Below are 26,084 nucleotides of genomic sequence, written 5' to 3' on the forward strand. Positions count from 1 at the left end.
TCATTGTACATTTGAGAAATTGGTTCAATCAGTTTGGGTGTTAGATTATACGTTCACCCAGTCACAATTGTAAATTCCATGGGAGACAGCTTCCTCAGTACATTTTTAAGTGGCATCCAAACTTGATTCTTCTCTATTTTTTTAAAAGATGTCCTTGGTCCTGGAGGGTGATAAAATACAACATGTACATCTTGGTTTTGACAATCAATATTATCAACTTCGCCAATCCACCACTGTTCATCGTAAACACAAGCCCCTATGTCTTTATTTTGAAGAACCAGTTGTACATGTTTTCCACAACGATTAAGTTCACTATCAGGCGAAGTTGATGTGATCTTACACTTCAGTAAGTTGTGCGAGTGGGGTACAAAACAATGAAAAGATCGAGTGCCTTTAACCTTCTGACAAGTGTTGCACCTTTCCTTCAAGACACTGTCATAGACTTCTTGTATTTCCTCACATTGTACAAAAACTTAGGTAATTCCTTTGATGTGTTTTTTACAGAATTCAAACATTTCTTGAGGTGTTACGATATGATTGTCATTGGTCCGCTGCAGAGCTGCCTTTGAGACAGCTCGCTTTGCTGTACCCCAGACACCAACAAGCATTCTTTCCATGGCATGAAGTGAGAAAAAGCCATTCTAAATCAAACCCACAATCTACTTTATGAACGGAGATGTTAACATTATTTTTAAAAATATTTAATTGCTGCCCCATCCGAAAAGTAAATCAGTTTTCTTATGGAAGTGTGCTGCTGTTTAGTGCTGCCCTTGTACTTCATCTTTAACAACAAAAGAATAATTTTCTGAAAAGTCAGCAAGAACTAAGCATTCATCAGCTGCCAAGGTTTGCTTTTTGTCTTTCAAAAATTTACTTTGAGCTTTTGCAATAAAATAATGCATTTTCAGATTTTCAAGGTTAGCCACCAACATTTCAAAAAATTCTTCTCATGATTTGATGATTGTCACCATTTCAGTTTTGTGTTGTGTCACCCATTGTTTGTATTTTATATTGTCAGGCATCAAATCGTCTTCTTCGGATTCTTTAAACATGTCAAGTAACGCTTGCCTGGACAATCTTCACATTCTCCCTTGATCATACAATCGTAACTGTCAATACTGCATACCATAACTGCCAAAAGGTCTTTACAGTCAACTCTAAGATTGGCCCCATCTATCATCAACTTTACGTTTTGATGATACAAACAAACACAAAAATTACGGGTGCCAGATGCCCCTGCAACAATACACCGTCTTAGTATCAACTCTTAAAACTTTGATCTTCCAATTTTAATGTCAGCATTTTCTTTTTTAAATTCAGTGAATAGTTCATTTAAATTACACAATATTAACCTTTTTTGTCTTTGAATCTTCGAACCATTTTCTTTCACAGAAGCACAGCCTTTTTTGCAAGACATCAAACGGCTGTTATTGTCATCGTCATAATACTTAATAACTTTATTGATTGTGTTTTCATCTACCAAATTAGATGCACTTTCCTTTTTTAATGCTGGTAAAATTCCCTGTGCTTTTACTAACTGCCTTGTTAACTTAAAAACATGTTCTCACACACTAAATTCATCACTAACGTTTGCTTTACACCAAGAATTCGGCAGTAAACAGATAATCTTAATTTTATCCTCTTTGTTTGAAGTACTGCATTTAGTTTTTCTATCAAATCATCGTATTCTGTTGGTGAAGTTTTAGAACTTCCATGTGTTTTAGTACAAATTGTATTTTGAAATGAAATTTCCAATTTCTTTTTGACTGTAGCTGCCACTTTCTCAATTTCTGTATTCAAGGCATTTGGTCTTTTATCTTGACTTAGTTTTCTAATTTTACTACCAGGTGATATACCCAGGATTTCACAAGCTGTATCTACTTTTTTTAATGGTTGCTGATAAGTCACAAAATTCTGTATCTGAGGTTTCACTATCCTTTCTCTTGTGAGTTATAAATATCTTAGAATAACATGTTGGACACAATGATTTTCCTGGTATGAGACTGACAAAAGGGCTTTTATTTTTAGAATAACGATCAAATGTTATTTCTCGCAGACCTTTTGTCATAGGTTTCTTATGTTTCTCAAAAGGGTCCATGCAAGACTGACCAAAAATGTGATGAAATTTTTTTAAGTATTTCATTTCATGCTACTTGCATGTTGATTTGACCTCTGGGCCGAGTTGTAAGTAAAACAACACTTTTTCTTCTTCGATTAAAGTAATGTCTTTAAGATACACTCCATACACACTTTTATGACATGCTTCATTAATAATAACACCAACAGAACACTGAGACACTATTTTTCAACTGCACACTTCAAGAACTTCTAGCTAAATAGGTGTGAGTAGACAATTGTTGGTGTAAGGGGGAAGACAAGTTGTGTGAGTGCCGATGCAATTGTTAGCCTGCTGAAACAATTACCATAGCATTTTTTTGACAGATAATCATTAGCTAGTGTAATGTGGTATGTTACATTATGCGATTGGTACACTTTATTTGATTCACCTACCAGATATCGCAGATGTTAAAAAGTGTATTTTTGACTCGTGTTTGTAATTTTTTTCCAATTGAATCTCAAAGTTGAAATTTATACTCAAGTTTGATATCAAAGGCCTATTAACTGTGAAATTTTCAGATTTTTATTTGGTCCCGCGACAAAGATATTGCATGCTACAAAATGGAAAAACAAAAAAATGCCATTTTTTAAAAATAGTGTATTTCTTAAATTTACAATAGTGTATTTTTTAAAGTGTAAGCTGCTCACCATTGATACTCTATAAAAAGTAACAATACTATACAGCGTAATAGCAGAAAAAATATTAAAGCAGAGAAATTAATCCTCGTTTGGAAAACTAGTGTTCAAAAATTGAGTTTTTTAATTTGTGGCTGATACCTTTGAACTATTAAAAATACATTCAGCTAAGTGATAGTGATGTTAATTTGTAGCCCAGAGTGTGTTGAACTGAATGCATTTTATCTGAAAGGCTTAGGACAATCCACTACTGAATAATTGTAAAAAATGTAGATGCTGGCAAATACGAAAAAACGATACGGCTTGGAACAAATACGGGCGCCGTTTCAAAATAATAAACAATAATTTTTTTTAAAAAATATTTTTGTGACTACTAAACATTGGGGAATCCAGCCAGCAAATATAAAATTTTTCTGAGATGGTCAAGCAACTAGCACCCAGTGCTGGACCACTTAGTATGGATTGGCCCAAAACAATTTTCTTCACAGCTTCAACGTTATCATCTGTTGATGTGCTGGGGTGTCCAGAGCAAGGTTCACCATTGGCATCTGCTCGACACTGGAGGAGCTTGTACCACATATATATAATTTTTTTTTTTACTTACAGCAGGCTTGCCGTATGCCACTGTCAACATTTCAAGTGTTTTAGAGCACTTGATTCCATTTTTCCTCAAAAATTTGATGCAAATTCTTCGCTCCATTTTTCACAATAATCGAACATCGCCGAGCATACTAAACTATGTCTAACCTTGTTATCTGTCAAAAACAAACTAAGTATGCTGTACACTTGAAACCGTGAACTTATGTTCGAGATATGTGCACCAAAAAAAAAAAAAAAAAAAAAAAAAAAAAAAAAAAAAAAAAAAAAAAAAAAAGGGCTCGATAATCGAATGTACGTTGCCTGCGCAATTTGAAAAGTCACCTTACTTTTCCGAACAGCCCTCGTACACTCCCAATTGATCTGTTTCCAAAACACCTTTGAAGAGTTCAATTTGATAGTGATGAAGCACTGCAAAGTGAGGTGAGGTTATGACTCCATCAACACAGTCAAATAGTCTACAGTGGTCTCTCGTTGGGAGAAATGCGTTCATTTCCAGGGTGACCGTTGAGAAATAAATATGTAGACATGAAGAGTAAAGATGCACAATGTTAAGAAAGTTAGTTTGATTTAAAAAGCTTTAAGAGTTTTCACATAAATTCAGAGGCATTATGTTTCAGCACGCCCTTGTAACTAACTATTGGCAGAACAATTAGAAGGTGCAACAAATGTTTAATGCTATATGGGTGTATCACATAAATAATGAAGACATACCCAATTATACTGGTGACACAAAAAATCTATGGCACGACATGACTAAAAGACGAAATTAGCTGACAGACACCACCCTGAAGCATCAAGGATTAGTAAATTTTGTGATGGAGGCAAGTGTGGAGAGGGGGGGGGGGGGGGGGGTAAAAATTGCAGAAGAGACCAAGGGTTGATTTCACTAAGCAGGTTCAAGTTGACGTCAGGTGCAGTACTTATCCGGACATGAACAGGACAGAACAGAACAGAACGCTGCATCACTAGTATTCAGACTGACGAAAACAGCAACAAGAACAACATGTACTATGTTACCCTAACATAATATTATTGCATTTGGCCTCCTATAGTCACCACTGGAACACACAGTGACATTGCAGTAAACAAGTACAGTACTGACTGAGGAAAGTGCGTCACACTGTGAATGATTTCGAGACAGTTGTGAATGTACTATAAGATGTTCAACTTGCCCTTGTGAAATATCACGATAAAAAATTACGAAAAGCCGAATGAAGTGGTCTCACTCCCAGGTGCAATAATATTATGGCCGACTAAAACTACTCAAAATCTCCTACTGATACGCCTCATCGTTAGCGAAATATTACGAATATCGCAATACAGGTAATTTCCAAATGATGAAAAGGTGCTGGGTACTAACCTGTCCAGATGCTCTGTTTGCAAACATCTGCTGCAGCTGCTGGAATTTTGTGGTTTGGTTGCTTTGCGTACTGACCTGTCCAGATGCTCTGTTTGCAAACATCTGTTGCAGCTGCTGGAATTTTGTGGTTTGGTTGCTTTCCGTCTTCTGGCTCTTCTCTGTAGGAGGGCTAACCTGTGATATAAAGCATGTAGTGTACATTCATGCATATGGAAGGCAAAACATTCTGAGTAATACATATAATTACGTTACATATACAAGGTCAAAAATTAGAGAAAAGGTGAATAAGGAACATTATACAAACTACAGGTAAAAGAAAAATCCAGCAGAGGAGATATTGAGTTGCAGACAGGCACAACAAAAAGACTGTTATACATATGAGCTGGCCACTGAGGCCAGAGACAATGGTTATGTATGTGTGTTAGTTTTGCTTGTGTGAAATTATGTGTGTGTTTTCTGCTTTAGACGAAGGCCTTTTGGCTGAAAGCTTAAACATACAGCAGTCTTTTTGTCATGCCTGTCTGCAACTCAACATGTCCACTATACAGTGAGCAGCAATCTATCCTTTCCTATAACAATGAATCAATCTATCCTTTTCGTAATACTGAAGTCAAAACTACACATTTCTTACATAAAATTTGCAATATAATCCAAGCACTGTGTTGTCCTGTCATAATTTCCCTTCTCATAAACACTGTGTTCTATTAATTCTCCCTCCTCAAAGTACTACTATTGTAAATTGTGCATATTATAAAAAATATAAAGAACAGTTATCAAAATTATATGTGGCAATGTGTTGTGCTCTGAAATCACATTTAAATTTTAGTTTGCATTCTCATATCTTACCAAAATGATGTATTTTTTCCCTATTACCTGTCCCACTGTAAAGAATTTCTTCCTAGAGTAACAATTTTCTGAACAAGATCAACTGGAAACAGAGCATTTGCATACTGGCAGGTATTGCACTGCACTTGCACACAGCACCTAGAGAGACTGAAGACTATTGGACACACCATCACTCCAATGAGAAGTATTAGCCAACACTTAATGAGATACTTTACCCACTTGCCACAAATGTTGACACTTCTACAATGCGATGAATTACATGAAGTGTTACCCAAAAATTCTCAAAATTTGTACGAGCCCTACTTACAAACGGTAGTACAACCAAACACCACTAAGAGCAGCATAATACATGTTTTGTGCATCAGTATGCCTAGTGGTTTCAATCTTAGTGGACATGTTTATTGTTGTCGAGCAGTTTCCCATTTTGACGTTTGCTCGTGTTTGCAATTTTACAATGACCAACCTGAGAGGACACAGTTGCTGTATCAAGTTATACATTAGTGCAAGCATTCATTAATGACATGACCAGACACAAACATATGACTGGTTTACACATTTTAAAAATGGCTGGATATCTACTGATAATGTTGATGATTGATTGAGAAGACCATCTACCAGCACTACACCAGAAAATCAGTACTCTTTGGAATACCACTATGAAAGAGTGAAGGCAGACCATCCACGACAACTATAACATAGTGGGATTATCATATCACACGTCAGTGTATTCGGTCAGAAAAATTGAACACGAGAAGGATTGTTGCAAAGTTTGTACTACGACAGCTCAGTGATGATCAGAAAGCAAAACATGAATGTCTGCAGGGAAAAGAAAGAACTCCAAATTGATTGAGATTTTCTTTCTAATGTCATTATAGGTGATGAATCGTCCCGAAGGTAGGGACCATTTCACCTCAACCAAAGAAAGCCTGTCAAGTTCAGAACAACATCAAATCCTCATTGTTTTGTTTCTTTGATACTGATGGGATTATCCACATACATCATGGTCAGATGAGTAATGGAGAACGCTTTCATAACATCCTAAAGTGGCCTAAGCGAGGATGCGAGAAGGAAACATCTGGGGTTGTACTTAGTGTTAGATTTTGGGGACTTTTAGGTAGCATTTCTTATATGAGAGGTACGTAGTCGTAATTATGACCTAGAAAAAATAAAGTTACTTAATTAATGTTTTGTTTGTTTGCTGATATATACGAGTGCCCTGGTAGACATTAAAGTCTTCGTGCCACAGTACTGTAGCACACAACTAGAGGAAACAGACCAAAATGGCACAATCCACTGACAGTGAAGTATTGTGAGATAACTTGTTTTCTGCAATTGAAGGGGAACAATACGTTGATTTGGTGGAAATGTGTTACAACAATGCACCACCATGGGACATGGCAGTGATATGTCTGTCCACTGTCCACATTCTTTGTACCCCTCATCCACGATTTGGTAAATTAAAATTATTAAAGAAAAAACTGAGCAAGTACAAGCATATTTAACTGCATTGAGAATCTTATTAGAATAGTTTTGATGAAAACCACAAAATGATCTTATAAGTGGATCGTGAGATATTCAAGTTTCAATCCAGCTGATTGATCTTAATTCACGAGTGACCAAAGCGAGTGGGTTCTGCCTCTGTTGCAGAGGGGGGGAGGCAGTGGTCGAGATAGCGGAAGTCATTGGGGTGCGAGTGAAGTCGTGGGGCCTGGAAAGTTTTGAAGGCTGATGGATGGATACAAACTGTGTCCTCAGCTAAAATACTGCATGGTTTACAGCTCTTCCTTCCGAATGAGTGGTCAGGTCCGAGGTAACCTAGAAAGTCAGAGGCAAAGTAGGGTCTGAAAATGTTACGGACTTTAATAGTTAGGAGGAGATATCATTGTGTAAGGGTCTCACTCGTATCATCAGTGGAAGGCACTGTAATATAAAGAATATTAATAATTCTCAAAGGCAAGGTTGTAATTAAATTGTTGCCACTGCCAGGCAGTAGTGGAAGGACGTGCCACTGTTCAAGAAGAGCACGGTGGGAGCATCGAGCGAGCAGACTTTTATTAAGACGTGGCTCTACAGTTGTGGCAAAATATGCTTTGTCTTTGTACGTATTACATAAGTGATGTTTTGGGGAGCCAAGTTGCATATAAGTGAATTTGTTTGGTGAAGACCTGATGCCAGTCACAAAACCATTACTACAATGCATGTAAGTAAGTTGGCTGTCTTCCCTGTTCCATGTGTACAGTCTCAGTGTTATGAATATATCACTGATTAGCATCCAGTTGTAACGGGGAGAGAATTCCATTATTTTGTGTTAGTTGGGAAAGTGCCAGCATTTCCTAAACTACCCTGGCTGTGTGGTAGCAAGACCTGCGTGACAGGTACAGGTTTCTCAGCATACCAGAATTGGAGGAGAGTAGTATTGTACCTTCTGGTGCCAGTAACTTTTCTCGTGTGTCAGTAGTCTAGGACCGAGAGCTCAAAGTTATGTTTACTTTTCTGATCCAAGCAACTGGAACTTTGTGTTATTGCTGTAACAAATGTACGTCTACAATACTGGAGGACAGTGGGCCTCAGCAATATACTGAGCTTCAACTAGATTTGTCTGCGACATATTTGCAGGTGGAACAGCTTTCAGAGAGTATTATATTTGTAGCACATTCATTCTCAAAATTTATATGCCAGTGTGCGACATGCTGTAAACTGTCCTGTAGATAAGTAAGGTAAGTCTGACCGATATGGATATCGTAGATTGACTTCAGAAATGCAGAACCGACAAGGTACGTCAGCTAAGCACTAGATCTACACATCCCTGTTACACTACGGCTTCCTGACACATGCAGTTTGCATGTGGTACATTGCAAGTTAGAGTATGAAGAGACTTTACGTCTCCCTGCACACATCCCTGCACCTTTTTTTCATTTATGATTACAAATGTTTTGGAACACACTTTGCAAACACTTTCTCAAACATCATCAGTACATTATGAACAATACAGTGGGCTGATCCGACACTGATGTTCATTGTTGTTGCAGCATCATTCATGCCCATTTTCCCATACCAACACAACTCTCGCAATGTTATTCTCTGTGGCTGCATAGACAGAGTATCCTGGGCATGGTGAATCTACAACACTTGGCACATCCTGTTTCAAATTATCTGCCCATTCTTATACTTGTGTTCGATTCAACTTTCACCACAATGCACTGCCATCCTACAGTGTGTTTCAATTGGTTTCAACAAAGAAGCACAAGTTTTATCAACCTTTTGTATTTTTCATACAACTTTTCCAGTTCTTTATTGGATGGATCTTGTGTAAATAGGACTGTATTTATAGGTTATAAAATCCAATTGCAATTACGTACATGTACGAGCATATCAATAACAGATAAACAGCAGCTGTCTAGGAAAACTGAAGAGGAAGTAGCTGTTCTCGAAGTAGAAGCTTTCTTACAAATTTACTCAAATTTAGATGCCTAGGTGTGAACAGCATTAAGCAGTGTAGTTATAGTTCACTGTTAATGCAACATATAGATCGAGTTTCTATGATGTCCTTGTCTCATGTTGATATACACCCAACTCATTCCACATCCCTGAAGGTTTTTCTTTTTGATAGTATCTACAGAACACAATGAACGAATGACCAAATGAATTGGTGAATGGACAAATTAATGAGCGAATGAAGGATCTCAAAAAGCTGTCCAAAGGGACATTTTTGCTCCGCAACAGTACTCCAGTTCACTCTGCACAGGACACAGTTATACATGCTGCTTTTCCACACTATCAAATTCAGCCTCACAGCCTGTATTCTCCTGACAAGAGGCCCAGTGACTACATCTTTCTTCAGGTGAAGAAACGATTACATGGCAGCCATTCCCAGACTGCAAGTTAATATTGTAGCGGAAAATTTCCCGAACAGTTTAAATGCAGACTTTTGTAACTGAGGTCTCTGGCAAGTCATCAACCGTTGATAAAAATGTTTCGCTTTGAACGGTGGACAACTAGAGAAGGACGAACTCCATCATGGAGTTCTGTGGTCACAGTTTGATGTTTCTGAAGTAATAATTAAGGCTTTATAATAACCCCCTACATTTGTCGTAACATTGTTTTAACATGATAAACAAATATTTCAAATAATATGATTTGTTGGACTAGTTTTCCTATGTAGGGTTGATATTTTTAACTTGACAAAGGAACAGTGATGAATGCTCATTTAATTTCCCGTATTTTCTACCTTTGTACAACATACAGCTAATTTCATTTTGAAATAAATATTGAATGAAATCAGTTTGATTTTTACTTTGCAGTTTTTTTCTGAAGAACTAAGCACACAATTTTTACTTCGAAGAATTAAGCATGTATCAGTTACAGCGTTTCAATGGAATGTACATCAAACCTCTACACACCACACCGGAAAATCCTTTGTGGAATACAAACAGTGGAATTCATAAAGACTCTTAATAAAGCAGTTTTTGTGCACATAACCAAGAACTTAAATGCAGTACCATAGCTGTGCTCACAAGTTTCTGTTGTTGTTCAGAACACACGCACACATTGCCAGTAACGAGACTTTAATCACAATGGATGGACAGGGATTTGAATTTTGCACCTCCCAAGGAAGAATCAACAGTCTCTGCCACAGAACCACTTCCCTCCAGTTTTCTTTTCTTCTATCTTTACATAGTGCAGTTGAAGATATCTACAAGACCTTAGATTGACTAAATTATAAAACTAGAGACATTGTAAGGGGAAAACAACAGGAAGAAAATGAATAAATGGCATAACCAATTACAATAAAATTGTTAAGAGTAATATTGAGGTGCATCCAGGAAGTACTCACACTACTCTACGGAAGGCAGCTGAGAAGAACGTATCTGTGAGGGGTGGGAGTGTAAACAGTCCTATCCTCCCCCCGTGACCCTTTTCCTTTGTACCCTGTACCTGACCACAAATTGTGTCATTGGATGCCCCAAAAATGATGGCTTACTAACAGACGTGATTGTCAGCCTTACGAGTCTATTTCCTGTGTACAGCCCCACTACTGAATAAGAAACCTCAAGTGAAATGTGAATGCAGACATGACATCCACCCTAAAAGTAAGAAACAGATGTGAAAATTATACCACTGGCAATGTTTTGACTAAATAAAACAAAATATGAATCATGAATACAGCAGTTGCTGATACCATGTACAAAAATATAAAATATGACCAACAATATTCCGGAAGTATCAGTGCACTGGATACGTGAGATACTTTGACATCTTTATATCACTCACATCTTTTCGAGCTGGTCACAGTTACAATTTTCACGTAAGCGTCCGTGAAAATATAGCATGCCTTAGACTATGTCACCTCATTCCCCAATCATAGCAAAAAAGTTCCTATAGCACACATTCTTCTCAGCTGTGAATATTACAAACATTTACAATGTGGCATAATTCTTATACAAATACGTACCGCTCTCTTCTACAGAGAAAAGTTGATGCACAGAAATTATAAAAAAATAAATTAGTCAAAGAAGAAATAGATATACATACAAACACATGCTTAAGAATGAAGGCAAGAGTGAAAAAAACACTATGAAAAGTTAAAATAGTAGTTAAGAATCAATCTTTTTTTTATCATAAACTGGCAAAAAAAATTGCACACAAGTACACCCTCCACAACCCGCACATGCACATCACAGTACAATACATATATCTAAAACCCTCAAGGACTTGTAAAAGGGGTTGTGGAGACAATACTCTGAAATTGAATTCATGTCTGGACACACACCATTTCCACGCTACAGCCATTTGGAAATGTCTTTACTAGGTACCTATGCAAAAAGGTAGCCACGATGGGGGTTGGTTATGTCAGATATGCTGATGTCATCGTTCTCCACAATGTCTGACTCCATTGTGTACCCTTTTCACCACAATTACGGAAAGGCTTTGAGAAAGGGTACCTTTACTGTCAGCAGGCATAACTGCGGTGCTCCAAGGAGATGCTGCACACCCATATCGGATGAGGCCATACTGCATCACATCGAAGAGAACCCACTGACGAATACATGAGCAATTTCTTTGGATATTAATGGGTGGAATAGTAAAAACAAGTGATTTACTGGGTCAGGCCCAATAAAATACTGGCTGTAGCATGGAAACAGCACGTTTCCAGACATGGGTCAAATATGATGTCTAGGGATCACAAGCTTGTAAAATGTTAATATGGTTATCTTTAAAAACTACATAAACATCTGCATGACTTACAGTATTAATTTCTCTTTATCTTTTTTGTTTAAAATAATGACCTGAAGATTATAGGTGATGGTACAATCTGGTAACAGGATCAAACTGCAGAACATAGTTCTCTGTGACATTACTTAAAAACTGTGAGATCGCACCAAGATGATCCAGTACTGCAGGAGTGTGTCCAGAGTTTGGAAGGTATGAGGAGCAGAATGTGGTCAGGTTGCACTGTTAGCTGATCCATGAAGAGTATAGGGTGAAAATGTATGATATTTGCAAATTTGTTAAGTAACTAACACTGATAATCACTGTTGCTAACTTCGGGAGAAAAATTGGGTAGTCTCTCTCTCTCTCTCTCTCTCTCTCTCTCTCTCTCTCTCTCTCTCTCTCTCTACCCAATATTGGGCATAGATTCCTGTTAAAATTGTGTGGGAAGGGGTATCACAGAGAGCTGGTAAGAATGGAGGCCTCATTCATATTGGCGGGTACTGTTCACGCAGTTACAGTCTAGTTACTGAAATGTTATTTTGCTCAAAACTAGACAGAAGAATAAAAGGCCGGAACAATTTTGTACGAATGTGCCTCTACATAAGAGCCAAACAACACTGAATAACTGACAAATTGTGTGTTTTGTAACTCTTTTTACTGCTGGGGTGTAACCTATTTAATTTTTTAGTACATAATTTTTATTTCTTTACTACAAAATGTTTTCTAAATCTAAATAAATAGAACTAAACAACAATTCAAACATTGATTCTGCAATAATCAAACAGTCATTGCAGTAGAATTATCAAAATTTATTTTATTAGATTACTGTGTGTGTGTGTGTGTGTGTGTGTGTGTGTGTGTGTGTGTGTCTCAAAGAGAGAGTACAAAAAGTTTTTCCAGGACTAGATTAACATAAAATAAAGGAAAGTTAAGACAGTGATTTTAAAGCTTATGGTGTTCCGTATAGTTTCCCCTCACTTGAGTACAAGACACAGAACATTCATATAAACATGTGATACTGTCAGCAAAGTTCTTCAGGATTTTGTTCAACTAGTGTTTGCATTTGAACCAGATCACGGTAGTCACATACATTTTTCATATCAGGTGCATTATGCTGCCACCTACTGCCAGGCACTCTATATCACCAACCTCAGTAGTCATTAGACATAGTGACAGAGCAGAATGGGGCACTCCGCGGAATTCATGTACTTCGATTGTCGCCATGTGATTGGGTGTCACTTGTCTGTATGCGAGATTTCCACACTACTAAACAGCCCTAGGTCCACTGTTTCCAATGTGATAGTGAAGTGGAAACATGAAGGGACACGTACAGCACAAAAGCGTACAGGCCGACCACATCTGTTGACTGACAGACTGCCAACAGTTGAAGAGGGTCGTAATGTGAAATAGGCAGACATCTATCCAGACCATCACACAGGAATTCCAAACTGCATCAGGATCCACTGCAAGTACTACGACAGGCAGGAGGAGAGAAAACTTGGATTTCATGGTCGAGTGGTTGCTCATAAGCCACACATCATGCTGGTAAATGGCAAACGATGCCTCGTTGGACAATTTAACAGAGGAAAAACCACCTGCCAGCGTGTGTAGTGCCAACAGTAAAATTCAGAGGCTGTGGTGTTATGGTGTGGTGGTGTTCTTCATGGAGGGGGCTCGCAACCCTCGTTGTGTTGCGTGGTACTATCACAGCACAGGCCTACATTGATGTTTTAAGTGCCTTCTTGCTTCCCACAGCTGAAGAACAATTCGAGGATGGCAATTGCATCTTTCAACATGATTGAGCATCTGTTCATAATGCACGACTGTGGCAGAGAAGTTGCATGATGACAACAGCCCTGTAATGGACTGGCCTGCATAGATCCTTTACCTGAATCCTATAGAACACCTTTGGGATGTTTCGGCATGCCGAGTTCGTGCCTGGCCTCACCAACCAATATCGATACCTCTCCTCAGTGCAGCACTCCGTGAAGAATGGGCTGACATTCCCCAAGAGACCTTCCAGCACCTGATTGAACATATGCCTGAGAGAGTGGAAGCTGTCATCAAGGCTAAGGATGGGCCAACACCATACTGAATTCCAGTATTACTGATGGAGGGAGCTATGAAATTTTAAGTCATTTTCACCCAGGTGTCCAGATACTTTTGATCACACGGTGTACATGTTGTCATCTTATTTGGGATTCACGGTGAGTGGGACAAACTTGACACACTTGCCTCTTCTTCAAACCACACTGGAGAACATCTGTAATACTCAATTTACGCTCGTTGCTCTGTTGCCGCCCGTGACGCAACACTGACACCCTACGGCCGCACATCCACAACTGAACACTGTCTGCTTGCAACTGGCTGGTCCAAAGCATGTCTGTTGTTTATAGTTGTTAATTCAAGCTTCCACTATAGTTACTTCACTGACATCACTTACATTCCAGGGATAAAATCAGTCTTTGAACTTTTTGGACTGATGGAGTATACCCACATCGCGTGACACTAAGAATAAAGACCCAACAGCATGTATGCAGCTGCAACAACGCCCCACCCCTCCACCCCTTATTAAAGCTGTCCAGAACACAGCTAAATGTCACATGTACAGGATTGCACAATTAAATACAAAAAAAAAAAAAAAAAAAAAAAGAACCGACTCCAACTACAAAAGCTGCGCTTGCATAAATAGCAGAATATAGCACAAAGAGCAGCAGCAAAACTTAATGCATATCAATGTAGCTGGCTAACTCAATAATAAATCTGAGGTACTGGGGGGGAGGAGGGGGGGGATATTCATATCAGGTGGGTGACAGGGCATGGAGAATGAGCAGGAATCAGAAAATTGAGAGCCAAACGCAAAGGAAATAAATAGGAGTCAACTGGAAGTTCACAGAATTGCCACCAGAGGTCAGTGCTAACACAACAAGGTTCCTGCATAATAATAAGTCATCTTTTATGAGAAAACATGTGATGTGTCAGTGCTCTGGGTAGTGATCTGTGGTGGGAATATCTTTGTCATTCCTATGTTGTTATTTCTGTAGTTGGAGGCGGGAAGAGATGGGAAACGAGGGTGGGAGGTCGAGATCTGAGCAGTGATTATGTATTTCGTAAAAAAGTTATGAAAGCAAAGGACATTCATGCTGATATTCATAACACTCTGGGGGACTCTGCTGCTTCATGTTAAGCTGTTGCTAAGTGGATGAACAAGTTTCAATTTTGTTCGGACAACTTGTATGATGAACCAGTGTAGTGGCCGACCAACATTTGCCACTATCCCAGAAATTATTGCGAAAGTGCATAAAGTGGTGATGTAGGATCACAGACAAAATGTGACAAATTGGTGAAGCTATAGAGGTGTCATCTGAATGGGTATATAACATTTTAACAATGGAACTGGATATGAGAAAATCTGTACTGGCTCTTAAAACAAAGCCAGATATGCATCAGAACGGAAACGCCCGAACAATGTTTGACCTGTTTTAAAAGGTACCAACAGATTTCTTGCACCAGTATGTGACCACAGACCTAACTCTAGTCTATTGGTATACCTAAGAGACAAACCAACAGTCAAAAGCAGTGGAAACATGGTTGATTTACCACTGCAAAAATAAGCAGAGGAAATATGTTCAGTGAGAAAGATCACAGTATCTGTTTTCTGGGATGTGAAAGGGATTCTGCTGATCGATTATCTACCCACTGGTCATACAACTATGGGAAAATGCAACGCTGACATCCTGAACCAACTACAATGAGAGATATGCAAAAAATGGGCATGTTTGGCAAGGAAAATGCCGTCTTTCATCGAGGCAATGTGCACCCACATGCAAGTGTCCTTACTGTGGTAAAATAATTGTTGCCACACCTGCCTTATTTGCTCCTTCCCTACATTCAAAATTTTCCTCGGTGGATGGAGATTAGTTTCAAACGACAAGCTGACAGCAGAAGTTGACAGGTACTTTGCAGGCCTGGAAGTATCTAATTTTCAAAATTGTATCAAGGCATTGGAACATGACTGTACCAAGTGCGTTAGTGTAGTGGGACACTAAATGAAAAATAGTTTCACTGAGGCAAACTGTTTTTTCCTATTTCACTCTGAGAACTTTTAAACCTATCCTCTTACACTACAAATGCAAACAGAAGAGAAGAAAATTGATTTTTTAATATGTTCTCTCAATACTTTAGCACTTCAACTTATCATAATTTTAAACTTCTACAAAGTCAACAGAAGAAACCCAAAAAATCCCTAGCAACTGGATAAAAAAATGGGGAAGAGAAAAAGAACTAGCAGTCTCAATTGGATAAGGGAAACCAAAGTTGTTTTTTTTTTTTTTTTTTTTTTTTTTTGGTGACAGACATGTGGAGATGACAAAACACCACAGCTTTCAATATTTACATTACTTTTTGATCAACGTAATCAAATCATTTGCCAGCATTATAGGACATATTCTACCCCTCAACAGCACAGATACCACTGTTCTAAAGCCACAAAGGAGGGCACCTGATGACCGACTTCTTACAGGTCTACGTGGAACAACAAACACAGAGGCCAGATCTCATTATGTGATTGTACTTATCATGCACACAGTACTTTCAGTACATACCCTGTACTGGATATGAGGGAAGTTTGTTAAGTCTGGCGAATTTCTATGGGAGAATAGTAAATTTTGTTTTGCTAACTGTGATTATTTTATGGTCCTGGGCATCTGAGGATCTTCAATGAATGGAACCAGTAGGGGAAACTGAACCTGTTCTCAACAGCAGCTGAGGTGGTGTTTTATGCACAGTGTTACATTAAACCTTTAAAATTTTACTGTGTCTTAGCTGCAACAAAAATATTTTCCCCCAATTGGAATCTGAGGTATGCATTTGTGAATGTTCAAGCTTTTCATTACGTGCAAGTGCTGCCAACTGTTAGCCATCACAACAGTGTGCAGCAGCTCGTGACACCAGAATACCCTGATGTGGTTGGTTCACTATATTCCACTGTATAATTGAATATTGTTATTGTTATTTTGCATGGTAATTATTGAGTGGTCATTTTATTTATTACAATAGAGAATATTTCATTATTAGTTATTTTATTCAATAAAATGAAGCCAAGTGTACAAAGTATATTTTGAAAACGGGTACATATTTTTGTATAAATCTTGCATCTAAAATCATTTAAAAAATCACCTAAGGGCATTAATACATAAAGAAAATTGTTTCCTTCCTCCAGGGAAAAAAAATCAGGTCTGAAAGGGTTAAAGTATCAACAGCTGTGGCAGCAAATGTACAAAATTATTGTATCATTTTAAAGTTTTTGCTGAAGCTATCAGATGCATACTACGTTCGTGTCAAGCAGGTGGTGTGGCATGGGATACAGAAGATTGTTGGTATTTAGCTATAGGGGAACAGAAACAGAAGTGTGCTCCAGCTAGGCTGTTGTGGTCACTATGAAAAATTCGTCAAGGAAATTAATACTGAAGTAAAGGAAGAACAAAAAATTAATGTGTTACATATAATTGCTACTGTAAGCTTTCCAATGACTGACACTGCACAAAAGCTTTGTTAGCACTGGGAACAGTTACAGTCTACTTTTGATCAAATATGTATGTTGAACAACTCTTCAATGCAAAATCCAGCGAGGTCCAATCCACAGTCCTTTCTGCACAGATTTTTAATAGTGGATGAACTTTGATCCTCACATTAACAATGAAAACTGCTGACAAAGTAGTCAAAGGTTTGGTGGTTGTGGAGATTGTAGTCTTGCTGTTTTTGGTATCCTGACTACAATCCTGATGAATTATTCTGACAACAGAAGCACTACAAGTGGCTGCAGTTGCACTTTGTTATTTGACTGCACACAGAATTACATTGCATATTGGTGGGGCCAGTGTACATCCACTGGGACAACACTTCACTTCAAACAGCATAATGAAAGAGAGAATGGTGAACATGCATCAGCTATGATTCAAACCAGTTTACCACAGACCTCATTCTCCTAATGTAGCAACAAGTTCTTTTTCCTAACCACAGTTTGAAAATTTGAATTTGAGGGGAAATATTTTCCTCAAGTAAGAAAGTGATGATGGCTACAACAGAGTGTTAAACAGTTTGAAAAAACATACTTTTGGAATGGGACGGACAAATATGGATTCTTGGTGGGTCAAAAGTATACAGACATTGATAAGCTTACTCTCTTAAAACCCGAAGTAGATTGTCCCAACTTCCTACTATCTAAGTGCAGAAATAAAAACACTTCTACAGTCCTGGAAATGGAAAAAAGAACACATTGACACCGGTGTGTCAGACCCACCATACTTGCTCCGGACACTGCGAGAGGGCTGTACAAGCAATGATCACACGCACGGCACAGCAGACACACCAGGAACCGCGGTGTTGGCCGTCGAATGGCGCTAGCTGCGCAGAATTTGTGCACCGCCGCCGTCAGTGTCAGCCAGTTTGCCGTGGCATACGGAGCTCCATCGCAGTCTTTAACACTGGTAGCATGCCGCGACAGCGTGGACGTGAACCGTATGTGCAGTTGACGGACTTTGAGCGAGGGCGTATAGTGGGCATGCGGGAGGCCGGGTGGACGTACCGCCGAATTGCTCAACACGTGGGGCGTGAGGTCTCCACAGTACATCGATGTTGTCGCCAGTGGTCGGCGGAAGGCGCACGTGCCCGTCGACCTGGGACCGGACCGCAGCGACGCACGGATGCACGCCAAGGCCGTAGGGGACCGCACCGCCACTTCCCAGCAAATTAGGGACACTGTTGCTCCTGGGGTATCGGCGAGGACCATTCGCAACCGTGTCCATGAAGCTGGGCTACGGTCCCGCACACCGTTAGGCCGTCTTCCGCTCACGCCCCAACATCGTGCAGCCCGCCTCCAGTGGTGTCGCGACAGGCGTGAATGGAGGGACGAATGGAGACGTGTCGTCTTCAGCGATGAGAGTCGCTTCTGCCTTGGTGCCAATGATGGTCGTATGCGTGTTTGGCGCCGTGCAGGTGAGCGCCACAATCAGGACTGCATACGACCGAGGCACACAGGGCCAACACCCGGCCTCATGGTGTGGGGAGCGATCTCCTACACTGGCCGTACACCACTGGTGATCGTCGAGGGGACACTGAATAGTGCACGGTACATCCAAACCGTCATCGAACCCATCGTTCTACCATTCCTAGACCGGCAAGGGAACTTGCTGTTCCAACAGGACAATGCACGTCCGCATGTATCCCGTGCCACCCAACGTGCTCTAGAAGGTGTAAGTCAACTACCCTGGCCAGCAAGATCTCCGGATCTGTCCCCCATTGAGCATGTTTGGGACTGGATGAAGCGTCGTCTCACGCGGTCTGCACGTCCAGCACGAACGCTGGTCCAACTGAGGCGCCAGGTGGAAATGGCATGGCAAGCCGTTCCACAGGACTACATCCAGCATCTCTACGATCGTCTCCATGGGAGAATAGCAGCCTGCATTGCTGCGAAAGGTGGATATACACTGTACTAGTGCCGACATTGTGCATGCTCTGTTGCCTGTGTCTATGTGCCTGTGGTTCTGTCAGTGTGATCGTGTGATGTATCTGACCCCAGGAATGTGTCAATAAAGTTTCCCCTTCCTGGGACAATGAATTCACGGTGTTCTTATTTCAATTTCCAGGAGTGTATATTATGACTTTTTCAATCAGCTTATCACAAAATTTAACTCTGAGTCCCAAGGAAGGCAAGTGTAATTATTAATGAACCAATCACTTTATTGAATCATGATGGCAAAATACTAAAAAAAATTATTCATGCATGTATGGAAAGATGGATCTTAGGAGATAGGGAGGCAGGGACTGTGTGGGGAGTGTTACAGCCTATCCCTTGAATTTATTCAAGCTGTAAAGTACACAAAGGAATGAGAAATAGAGTTCAGGGAGAAGCAATTAAAACTTTGAGGTTTGTTGATGAGGGGTTTAATTCTGTCAGAGATGGTGAGGGAGTTCAAAGTGAAGTATGGATAGTGTCTTGAAAAGAGGTTGTAAGATGAACACGGACTGAAGTAAAGCAAGGGTGATGGAATATTAGTTGAATCAAGATGCTGAGGGGACTACATCAGTAAATGAGACATTAAAAGTAGTAGATGAGTTTTCCTATTTGGGCAGCAAAACAACAGATAATTGTAGAAGAGAGGGGGATAAAACACAGACTGATGATGGCCAGATAAACATTTCTGATGAAAAGGAGTTTGTTAAAGTTTGTTAACATTACATACAAATTTAAGTATTAGGCCTAGTAAGGTATTAAAATGGGGATGGTAGGCAGTTTAGACAAGAAGAGACTAGAAGGTTTTGAAATGTAGTGCTGCAGAATATTAAAGATTAGATAGGTGTATCAAGTAACTAACGTGTTGGATGAAATGAATTGCCTAATGAGCACAGAAGATGGAATGAGAGTAAACTGAAGAAAGACAAAGGTAATGAGAAGTAGCAGGGATAAGAGTAGCAATAAATCTAACATCAAAATCAGGGATTACAATATATAAGGAGCAGTCAAATGAAAACTTAACCCATCAAACAGGAACACAGAATGGTTCCACTGAAAAGTAATCACCAATGTCCACACTCTTCTTTCTTCACGTCGCCAAAGATGTGAAAACCGCAGGGTGAAAGATTGGGGCTGTATGGAAGACGTTGCAATGTTTCGTAACCAAATCGCAGAGGCGTAGCCACTGTCTGCTCGGCAGTGTCGGTGCGGGTGTTATCATGCAGCAAGATGATTCCATCAGACAGCACTCCTGGGCATTTCGACTACATGGAGCAAAGCTGTTTCTGCAAAGCGCTTCACAGTGCTGCACACTCATTGTGATTCCACAGTGGAAGAACTCTGTAAGCAGACAACCCTTGCAGTCAAAGAAGAAAGTCGTCACTACCTATTGGAACTTGTGTGAACAGCTTTGGATTTCTTTGGCGGGGGAGATATGGGATGTATACACAGCTGGTTTTGTTGTTTGCCCTCAGGATGTCGTACAGAATCATCCTTTTGCTCAATAACACCTGTCCCCATACTACCAATCTAGTGAAGGCCACGATCCAGCAATTTGGTTGGGAAACATTGCAACAAAAACTGTACAGCCCAGATCTTTCACTGTGTGATTTTCAAATCCTTGGCAGTCCGAAGAAAGACGTGTGGACATGGTTTCAGTCAGATGAGAGAGTGCTAGTGTGTGTGTGGCTGTGAAGCCATCAGTGGCCAATGGCATTCTATGAAAAAAGAATTAATTGTTTGACTCACAGTGGAATAAATGACTTATTTCACGTATGAATGTTTTTGAATGATCATAGATAAAGTTAAGGAATCCTGCTACCTTGGAAGCAAAATAATACACGACAGACAAAGGACATAAAAAGCAGAGTCTCACAGACAAAGACGGCATTCCTCGTCAAGAGAGGCAGCTACTATGAAACATCAAATGAGCAAGAAATTTCTGAGGATGTGTGTTCGAAGCACAGCACTACAAGGTAGTGAATCACAAACTATGGGAAAACTGCAAAAGAGAAGGATCAAAGTGTTCTAAATGTGGTTTGTGGAAGGATGTTAAAAATATGAGGACCGATAAGATAAGGAATAAGGAGGTTTCCACAGAACTGGGGAAAAAAGGAACATATGGGAAACACTGACAAGAAGGAAGGACAGGATGATCGGACATGTGTTAAGTCATAACATAATAACTTCCATGGTTCTAGAGAGAGCTGCCAAGGATGAAAACTATAGGGGATGACAGAAATTGGAATACACAAAGTAAATAGTTGAGGATGCAGGAGTGAAACTGCTACTGCGAAGTGAAAGAGGGTGGCACAGGAGAGGACTCTGTGGTGGCCGCATCAAACCAGTTACAATATTAGGTGTAAAAAAAATTATAATTACGGTGCTCATTTAAGAAGCAACGGAATAGTCATTTAACCTCAAACAGTAACTAAACATACCTTAACATCGATGGGCCGGTAATCTGGCACCGTCTCTTGGGAGAGGAAGGCAAACTTGCGGCTGTTGTTGTTGTTAGCCATGGGGAGCACGTTGTCCCGCGGCTGACGGACTCGAGGTTTGTGCGTGTGTACTGTCACACCTTAGACAAATGGGAACACTATCAGCTATGAAAGGCAGGAACAGTGCTACAACAATCAATAACTGCTAACAGCCTAATCTTTAAAGAGTCCATCCAAATCATGTGTCACATACTGAAATTATCAAGAGTGTTATAACTTCTTGTGCTCCTTTATATGTAAAATTTCTTGCATAGCACATTAAACTTGATAAACAACTATTCCTAAATTCGTCATTTAAAAGTGCTTTGACCAAATAATTATTTTCAACTCCTTAGCTTAATACCATGAGTTATCTAGTTTTTATTGTTTTGATAGCAACTTAAAATCCAGAGTATACTCGACCAACTGAAGAACAGACCATTGGGAGGAGAGAGAGCGGCAACGCATATATACTTTTCAGCAGTGATAGTTAAGTGCTCACCCACTAAAGAACATCTGGTCCTACATTTGTAGCCCGCCTATTGTGTTTTGGTTGAGATGGTTGCCTCAAGATATCGTCTTTACAGTGTTCAGCTTTGGATACTCGACACCAAAACACGTGCTTTCATACACTCTCCTTGTTAAGACAATGCTTTCAACACAGAATGGCTGTAGTGATCCTGAGTTTGACACTGAATTTAGCAGCTTAGAAAGTGTAGAAGAATGCGATATTTCTTCAATGAAGACTGAAAGTGATGACAGTTCCCCAATTGAGTGAGAAGTGCTCACCAGTGGTATGAGATGAATACATCCACTGTGCTCCAGCCAGCCATTCAAGATTTATGTTTACAGGAAACTGTTGTGAAATACATGGTTAGACTTTGTAGTTACACAGAAACTAAAAAGTGACTTCAAGTTTCAGGATATTTTAGTCAAAGTCCAGTGCACGAGTATACTAGGCATTTTATAATTTGTGCTCTTAAAATTTTGTAACTTATTTTGGGCTATAAAAGCTGTCTTTATTTGTCTTTAGGTAATGTCATCCATTTTTCATTAATAAAAAGATTATTTTTTGAACATAATTTGAAAAAAGTCATTAAAGGATTAATCTTACAGCCCATTTCCTCTTGCTCCACCAAATATGAACACCTTCAAATAGCTTTTAATTACAGCTGTAACACATGGACAATAGCAAACACACCAGACACTTTGACATGCACATAAAATTTTAGTTTTAAAACAATGCCACGTTTACTTTTAATCTTGGTCCAAAAATGCAAATTTCACAAAGAGAATGTCTTACTTTCTATTTTTTAAATGCGCTCATACACCAGATATTCAAAATCAACTAAATTTGAAATGTTTTGATTGCAATGAATAGATGTAACCAACTTCCATCACAAAAAATTATTCAGGAAAAGAACACGAACAAATATCCACACTGTAAAGCCCCTAATGCTACATTAGTGACAATGCTACAATACTTCTCTCGAAATCTGTTTCTCCAATTAGCCAATCGTAACTGGTAGATTCTGTCAATTTGTTGATTTATTCAAATAATGATTCATTTTTTCCTTCAGTAGTAGACTATGATACAGACAAAGGATATAATAAATAACAATTAATGATGGGATCACAAAATGTACTGTTTATTGTTGGACTATCTCTCTGTCCAAAAAATTCAATTCACAGCTTTAATCAGAAAGAAACACACACACACACACACACACACACACAAAAAGCAACATCAAGAAGGAGTTGTGCGACATAAACGAAAGTTGGTAGTGCATTTCTACATCTGAAAGATGGTGTCTATTCAAATTTCACACCAGCTGTATAAGAGTGATGCTAGTAGCATCACTGTAAGTGTGCAAATCACACATGCTGTAATGGTCATGAGCATTAGTTACCTTTGAGATTTGACATGGTGAGTTGCTGTTGGCAAGGACTGCCTTTAAGGTGGCAAAGATGCCATTATCAACATTTCATCGAGTTTGAATGACGCCGGGTAATACGGCTGCGAGAAGCTGAATGGTAGGAATGTAGCCACTATACACGATCACTGGCAGCGGTGATCGTGAGAGTGTACGGTTGCAAGTAGACTGGGCTTTGGAATTCTACGTGGCACTACCGGGAGAGAAGACCATCGTGTTTGGTGTATGGTTTTGGCAAATTGTACTACATCTACAACAGCAATTATAGCACCAGTTAGAACCACTGTGAAAGAACCAACTGTTACAAATCAATTACTGCGAGGACAGCTCCTAGCAAGAAACCGTGTAGCATACATTCCACTTACCTCAAACCACAGCCATTTGTGACTTCAGTGGTGTCAAGTGAGAGTTCACTGGAGGTCAGTTGTGTTTTCTGATGAAATATGGTTCTGCCTCAGTGCCAGTGGTGACCGTGTATTGGTTAGGAGGGGGCCACTGGCGACCTACAACCTCTCTGCATACTAGATACATTGGACCTACACCTGGAGTTATGGTCCAGGGTGCAACTTCGTGTAACGGGAGGACCACTCTCACGGCTGTCCTACACACTCCGACTACAAATTTGTACACCAATCTGTTCATTCGACATGTTGTGTTACCATGCGTGAACAGCATTCCGTGAGATGTTTTTCACAAGTATAACACTGGCCCACATACTGCTGTTGTAACCCAACAGGCTCTATAGAGTGTCTAATTGTTGCCTTGGCTTGCTCAATCACCATATCTGACACCAATCTAGCACATATGGGATCGTACGATGACAACTCCAGCGTCATCCACAGACGTCATTAACTGTCCCTGTATTGACTGACCAAGTGTGAGCACTGATCTCCATCCCACAGACAGACATATAGCACCTATACAGCAAAAAACATGCATGTTTGCATGCTCACATTCAACATTCGGGCAGTTATACCAGTTATCAATTTGTCAGCATTTCTCATTTGCATTGGCTTAATCTTGTGCTTACATTAACCTGTGATCTTGCAATGTCAATCACTTAAATATGCTGCCTAGATTAAAGTATTCACAAAATTTCAGTATTCTACATTAATTTTTTTTTGTGTTGTAATTTTTTCCCCATTGGTGTATTAAACTCTGTGTGACAACAATCAGAATGAGAACAATAATTTATAAAAAAATTTCTGCAAGCAAAGATAATTTTTATTGCTGGATATAGCTTCACCAGCTGTCACTTCATGATTATTGACACTCTATATGCAAGAAAACTAAAGAATAATCTTGTAAAATAGTAAATAATATGACATGATGATAGACAATCCTTGCAACATGCTAGGATATGGTGGCAAAACTAAAAGTGGGAAGCACTAGATCTGACAGACATAGAGAAAGTAACTTGGTTAAGGTGCCATTGCTCTTACAGATGTTTTGAGGAGTAATGCTGATGGCAGGCAATGAGAGAAGGGCAGGCAGAAATTTTTATAACTAGGAATTTAAAGTAAACTCTCACACCCCAAATGAACCACAACTACAGGCAGTGTTACATACACAAAATAATAAGTCTTCAATTTCAGAATTAAAAAAGACATCTGTTTTGTCACCTCTAGTTTGTTACCAAAATCCCCCTGTTGGCTATATATGACTGACTCTATGCTAATCTAGAAGCAGTATTTGAAAAACTGCCTGATGTAGCCTTACGCTTAATTTTAGCCAAAACCTAATTGACTATCAAAAACTCCCACTTTACTGCACTATTGGCTTTATTCCACAGAATTAACAAGCATCTGTGGAGCCCATGACTTCTCTTTAATTGTTTTGTACTGGTTTAAGTCTTATCACAACAATACCTTAAAGATAACTGGTGTCATTTATGTGTTGTGTCAGCAGTTCATAAAACAATCACATTAGTCAATTTAAATCAGTGTTCAGTGCTTCATACATTAGTATCAACTAAACTAATTACTGTTTGAAGCATACACACTGTAACATTACCACAAACTAAGGGACCACACATTGTATCTTATTACAAAATACTCAAAATTCAGTACAACTGCATTGAACAGAATGACAAGCAGATCAGAGTCAAAATAATTACATTAAGTTGCAAACTACCATTGTCACCAATAAATAATGGAAAAAAACTGCCAAGTGAACAGATGAGCAAACTAATATTAGAATGTTAGTAATAGTGAAATTTCTGCTACCTAATGCCTATTATAGCTAGCTTGCCCTGACGTATTTATCAAAACTGACTGATGTGCTGGCATAAGAGCATCACACAAAAGGAAAGTTGATACACCGCTGGGATAGTGGAACACTCGTATACCACACAACTAATTGAAAACGAATTTTTACTTGTGAAA

The 26,084-nt window shown here is 39.3% G+C and overlaps 1 protein-coding gene across 4 annotated transcripts in view; it reads right to left on the reverse strand.

The window, feature by feature from the left end:
- LOC126109408 (coronin-2B-like) overlaps positions 1-26,084 on the reverse strand; it is a 118,324-nt gene that overhangs the window by 15,917 nt on the left and 76,323 nt on the right. For 3 of the 4 annotated variants that reach the window (XM_049914440.1, XM_049914439.1, XM_049914442.1), the window contains 2 exons: positions 21,728-21,867; positions 4,715-4,888 (listed from right to left, as the gene is read on the reverse strand). In XM_049914440.1, the coding sequence (XP_049770397.1) occupies positions 4,715-4,888; positions 21,728-21,867 (314 nt within the window). The remainder of the gene's footprint in view (positions 1-4,714; positions 4,889-21,727; positions 21,868-26,084) is intronic. The other variant, XM_049914441.1, reaches the window with a different exon arrangement.

Source organism: Schistocerca cancellata, chromosome 12 (genome assembly GCF_023864275.1).
Source record: "Schistocerca cancellata isolate TAMUIC-IGC-003103 chromosome 12, iqSchCanc2.1, whole genome shotgun sequence".
Lineage (NCBI taxonomy): Eukaryota > Metazoa > Arthropoda > Insecta > Orthoptera > Acrididae > Schistocerca > Schistocerca cancellata.